At 45.4% G+C, this 6008-nt stretch overlaps 1 protein-coding gene across 1 annotated transcript; it reads right to left on the bottom strand.

Annotated features, from left to right (window-relative positions):
• Positions 1-1241: 1241 nt before the first annotated feature.
• On the bottom strand, positions 1242-1926 carry LOC149812633 (Chaperone DnaJ-domain superfamily protein). Its single transcript, XM_089992042.1, has one exon. It carries the CDS (start codon positions 1880-1882, stop codon positions 1454-1456), a length of 429 nt encoding a protein of 142 aa, XP_089848168.1. The 5' UTR covers positions 1883-1926; the 3' UTR covers positions 1242-1453.
• Positions 1927-6008: the final 4082 nt, after the last annotated feature.

Below are 6008 nucleotides of genomic sequence, written 5' to 3'. Positions count from 1 at the left end.
TAGGTCACACGCATTCTGTATTTCAGATGATTATATATTTGCGACTTTCAGATAGATTGCCTATTTTCGGACCCAGCATCGTGTTTGCAGGTGATGCAAGGGTTTGAAGTTTTCAACTGGACTTGAGACTCTGCTCGTTTAAACCATGTGTTGTGTTGTGTTGGTACTTGGTGTTTCATGAATTCAGGCAACTTGGTCATGAGCCAATGCTGATTTTAGCTAATAAGTTAGCTGTTTTGAGGTCAAAATATTTGGAGGGCTGGTTTATACGAGATGGCATTCAGATAGAAACTTTGTTCAATCTTGATGGACTTTTTTTGAAAGCAAACAGCACTAAGCAGGCTTTCTGGCTCCCAAATGAACAGCCTTGTGTGATTTGCACACGCCTCTTAATCAATGCAGCACCCAATTATACTCTTGCTCCCAAATCAATAGCCTGTTTGTGATCTACAGCAGCAGGTGTTGAGAATAGGTATGTTTAGTTTGAGGTAATTTTTCACTATGGGGATCGTTTGTTTCATTCTCACCAATAAGAAAAGACTTCATGGGAAAGGCATCCCATTGATGGGAAGGCTAAAAATTGCATATGTAAATCCATTCACAGGGGAGGTGGTGTGACGGTTCCAGCCTTTAAGTCAAGTTTGTCTCAGGTGTTTCGCTCTTTATTTATTTAGTTCTTGGCTTTTGTGTCGTGTCCCAGAAATCAATGAGAGAGAGAGATGCAGTGTTCTAAGCATCCCACGCATTTTTGTTGAGCATGTGGGTGCACGGACAACAGTGACCCATGGATGCTGCGGTCCGTGCAATTAACGCCCCCTGATCGAACCAAGAACATGAAAAAATAAGGCATGCGATGACACCACTCTAAGAAAATCATGTGTATATTTGAAGTTAACGAAAACAGAAAGAAGCAAAATAAAGGATGTGGAGGGGACAACAAATGTTACATGGATAATTTTATGGAGAGCGGTTCAGGTCAGAGGCAACTTAATCCGCCCGAGGTGTTTTTTTCTTTTATATTTACACAAAGAAACCACTCCTGGGACTAAAAAAAAACGCAGTTTTGTTCTCTACAATTTTTTAGATGCCTATCATCCAACGTTTGGTCAAAATGTGGGGATAAATGCACGCTGAATTCAACGATATAACATGACTCGCTTTGACCCTCCTCATTTCCCACTAATTCCCATGAATTAGTTCTATCCAAACGACATGATAAAAGGAGGAGAGAAAAAAGAAGCTTTGCGATCTCTCTTCCAAGCGAGAGATTTCTGTGAATCGTTAGAAAAAAATAATACAATTTCAGATCTACACCATGAGGCGAGGAATTACCTTCCTCTAATCCAGTATCAACCAAGACGAAAACCCTAATCTTTTCCCTAATCTGATCTCTTCTCCGTTTTAATCTTCGCCGCCTATTTTACGTGGCAAGAAACGGACGCCGGGGATCGCGTCACCAGCACTGGTCGGTCTCCCACCGCCGGGTTCGAAACTGGCTCTCGAAACCGCCGCAGTATTCCGGCGACGCCGCGCGAGTCCGCCGAGTCCCGGCGCCGATGGAGAGGTCGTAGCGCGAGCGCTCGGACGGGTCGGAGAGCGTGGAGTACGCGCGGTGGATCTCGATGAATTCGCAGCCGGATTCGCTGGAAACATCGCCGGAGGCGTCGGGGTGGAAGAGCTTCGCGAGGGAACGGTAGGCGGTTTTGATCTCGACGGGGGAGGCCGTCTCCTTGACGAGGAGCACCTCGTAGAGCGTGAGGGGCTTCCCCGCCACTGGCGGGGCCTGGATCGAAGCCGAGATCCGGCGGAGACGGCCTGATGCGGCTGCTCCGGCGGTTGGAAAACCGGATTTTACGGTGGGAAGGGCGAGGGAGGCGTACATTGAGTGAGCGGTTTCTGGTTTTGCGAGGGAATGGAGAGACAAGCAGTTTTGGGATTAAGAGGAATTTGCGGGCGCTTGTATAGAGTCAGGTGGGGCCCGCGGTGGTTCGGAAAAGTGGGCTCCCCCCTGATCTTCGGCTTGATTGTTGGGTGAATCAAACCGCGTTGTTTGCGGGTCATGGGTTCATTGATGTTCGGGTCTTATTACCCGGTCCGAATATCATTATTGAATCGGACCTGGATCCATCCTGCTGAACTAGTTCGCTTCGGAAATAATAGTGTGGTCGTTGCTACTTGCTACTTGGTGCTGAGTTCGGTCTTGGATCGATATATGGACCTGATTAGGATAGAAGGGTTCGGACCTGGATCTTAACTGGTTCAAAAGACTGAAGATCGGAGTCGGACATGCACTGGATCCAGAACAGACGATTGAGAGAAGCACTAAGAGGCCACTGGTTCTTCCGTACGTTCCATGCTGTTATTGGAGGATGTTTGACGAGGCACAAGAGTGACGTGGCACAGGGTTTCTAGAAGGCTATTGTGGTTCAAAATCAAAGGCCAAAAGGTACGTGAGAGAGGGCTTCTAGAAGGTCACTTATTTTCATTTACCATTAGCGACCACGAAATGATTACGTGGCAACCAGGTTTCTCTGTGTAAGTATGAAAAAAAAAAGAAGGGGGGATGCATGTGGGTCCCACTGACGGGTTGGGGTTGATGTCCGATGTGGAACACAGTGACAGTAGGCGCGAGGGACAACATCTAAAGCTTGGTTCATTATAGGTAGGGGTATCAACGGGTCGGGTTTGGTTCGGACCCAAGTGGAATCAGACTTGGACTCGATTTTTGAGTATGGTATTGGGTCCAGAATCGGGTCTAATCGTGTTTACTATAAGAAAAACCATAGCCGGACCCGATAAGATCTACATGCTCCAGACCAGGAGCAGACCCGATAAAATCATATTTTTTTTTATCGTTTTTACATTGAAAAATTGTGGGTCTTAATTGGAACTCGGGTCGTGTCTGGGTCTGGTACAAAATTTTACAAACTATACCCCGGTCCATGTATTAACCGGATCTATCAGAGTAAAAACTAGATCCGTTCCTTTGCAACATAAACCAGACCTGCGCCAAACCCAGTACAATAAATAGTTTTTTGATGTTTCTTATATTAAACAATCACGGGACTAAACTGGGATTCGGGTCAACCTGAGTCTCATATGAAATTTTATAAGCCATACCTGTCTCCATATGCTATTCGGAGTTTATGGGTCTGACCTGAATGGTTAAATCGGTTTTCTTTCTTTATTACCAAATTCGGATGTTACTTGATCTGGTAGGGGTTGAAATCAGGTCATATCCAACCGGTTGGCACCCTCATTAGTAAATGACCATATTAAATGAAATCCGCATGCTAAAACAAGGTAACTGTCGATATCTTAGTATTCTATAAAGGTTAAAAATATGTGTATTTTATGAACTGGGCCCGATCCATATTGAGGCCCGAGACCAGCCCGACCAAGTTACAATCGAACTCTAGTCGCAGGATCCAGGCCCTTTATCCTCAACCCAGTTAACGGGTCAGCCGGGCACCATGCATTTTGCACATGGGCCCAGCCCAATTATCTAGTCACAACAGTCGCGACTAGGGGTAGGCAACTTGCTCGGCCGCCCAATAGGCCAAGCCGCCCGGTTCGCCATGGGCTGGGTTTGGGCCATGATTTTAGGCCCAGGTCCGTTAGCTACCGGACCGAAATCCAGCCCGTTATATATATGGGCCGGGCTCGGCCCGGCCTGTGGGCTACAGAGCATGTTCGATGGGCTTGAGTTATTTATTAATTATTTGATAATATTTTTTTTAAAAAAAATTAACTATTACATAGTAACTTAGATAACTATTATTATTTACCTAATTAATTGTATGAAAACTTGCCATTTGTTAATTATTACTATTTACCTAATTAGTTGCACTGATTAGGAATTGGTTACATGAAAACTTGCTAATCTCTCATTAACCCATAATTTCAGTCAAGCATTTATGCATTTTAAGATTGGGCGGGGCGGAACCAGACCCAACCCACTTTACATTAACCCCTTGGGCCAATGAGCTGGGCTATGGGCTTCTCTTCAAACCCGAGCCTGTTAAGAACCAGGGCAAAACCCAACCTATTAGTAAATGGGCCGGGCCATTGACAGGACCGGCTTGGACAACGACCCGGTCCATTAGTGGGCCGGCCCGATGCTGACCCCTAGTTGGGGCCCAAATTTGCCACTATGACACGCCCATGTTCACTCTTTATTTTTTTTTGAATACCAAGTTGGGTTAGGCAGACTCTGAACAGAGGACAGCAAAAGATTCAGCGCTATAATACGCATGATTTGAATAAGAATATACCATTTCGATGGTTTATCCTTCCAAATCACTTTTTCAACAGAAAAGAGTTACTAAGGGCCCGTTTGCATGTCATGAAAAAGGTGGGTTTTCCGCTAAAATGCATATACACCCGTATCATTTTTGTGGGTCCCACAATGCAGCACAAACATGGAAGTTTATTTTCTCGTGGGAAAGCAGCCCCCATATTACGAGAGGGTGGTGTATGTTCACCCCCGATGATTCACTGAATCCCACGTCATTGTTCGGGGGTCCCAAAAAGCACCACGTATATAAGCACATGGGGCTCGTATTCCCGTGTATGTTGACATCACTCAGCATTGGAGTCTGGTTCGGTTGCAAAGACTTAAGTACCATTTCTTGCTATTCTTGCCATAAAACGACGGTTTGAGCAAATGGCAAAAATATCCTTCATTCAAAAAAAGAAAACAAATGGTTTAAAAAAAGGACAAACATGTCCTTCATCCAGAAAGTCGAGGATGATGTTGACTCTTCAAAGTCTACACAGCGAAACGAACCTTAGCCGACGATCCGATAATAATCCGGCGAAACGATGGTGAGCCGACGATCTGATGGTGAGCCGACGATCCGATGGTTATCCGGCGAAACGAACCTGAGCCATCAAAAATGTCTGTTTAAACTGTTCATCGTCATCTTCTTCTTCTTCATTCTCCGTAAAACACTATAAAACCCTCTCTCTCTAGAGAAGAAATCAAGGGAGGCGAGTTTCCCCTAGAGAAGGCCATGAACATCAACCCTCTCTCTCTCTCTCCCTTCTCTTTCTACTTCTGTGCACATCCAGCAGACGATCCTACATTGCTCCATCAAACACCGACTGACCTGCACACTGACTGTAACATCGTTCAACTTGATTCGTTGTGGAGCCTGATTTAGAGTTTTTGCCCTTACAGGAGGGGGGTTTGGGGGCTCCTCCCAGCGTGGGTAGCATCGTTCAACTGGATTCGTTGTGGAGTCTGATTTAGAGTTTTTGCCCTTACAGGAGGGGGGTCCGGGGGCTCCCCCCCCGACGCGGGTCCCACTGCGCGGTCAACGGAGGGGGGGGGGGGGGGCTGGCGGGGGGCAGCACCCCCCGGACCAAAATTTTTTGGGGCCTTGTATAAATTTTTTATTTTCTTTCCCTCTTTTAACTATCGAAAAAGTGCAATAAAGTGTTTTGTTTAATTGTGGGGCTCATGTTTCCTTCGGTTGTTTCTTGCTCGAGGTTTTCATAACACCCCTTCCCACAAATTTCCTATTTTTCTTTTTTTATTTCTTTCTCATAATTTTTTCAATGACTCCCCTACAGTGATTTTTAGTGTTGTCGGGTCTCCAACGAGCCCCACAACGATTTATAGTGTTTTCGGGTCTCCAACGAGCCCCACAACGATTTATAGTGTTATTCGGCCTTCCAACAACGATTTGTAGTATTGTTGAGCTTTCCTACAACAATTTGTAGTATTTTCGGGTCTCCAACGAGCCCGACAATGATTTATAGTGTTATTTGGCCTTTCAACAACGATTTGCAGTGTCTTTCGCAAATCACTATAGCGATTTATAGTATTTTTGGGTCTCCAACGAGCCCCACAGCGATTTATAGTGTTGTTAGATCTCACTATACCGATTTGTAGTGTCTTCCGCAAATCACTGTAGCGATTTGTAGTGTTATTCAGTAAGCAAATCGCTGTAAATCACTATCCAAATTAGGACCAACTTGTGAGGGCCATATCTCCCTAACCG

This window comes from Nuphar pumila, chromosome 16 (genome assembly GCF_984573655.1).
Source record: "Nuphar pumila chromosome 16, dmNupPumi1.hap1.1, whole genome shotgun sequence".
Taxonomy (NCBI): domain Eukaryota; kingdom Viridiplantae; phylum Streptophyta; class Magnoliopsida; order Nymphaeales; family Nymphaeaceae; genus Nuphar; species Nuphar pumila.
The sequence above is the reverse complement of the archived record's forward strand: the minus strand, read 5'-3'. Positions and strand labels throughout refer to the sequence as shown.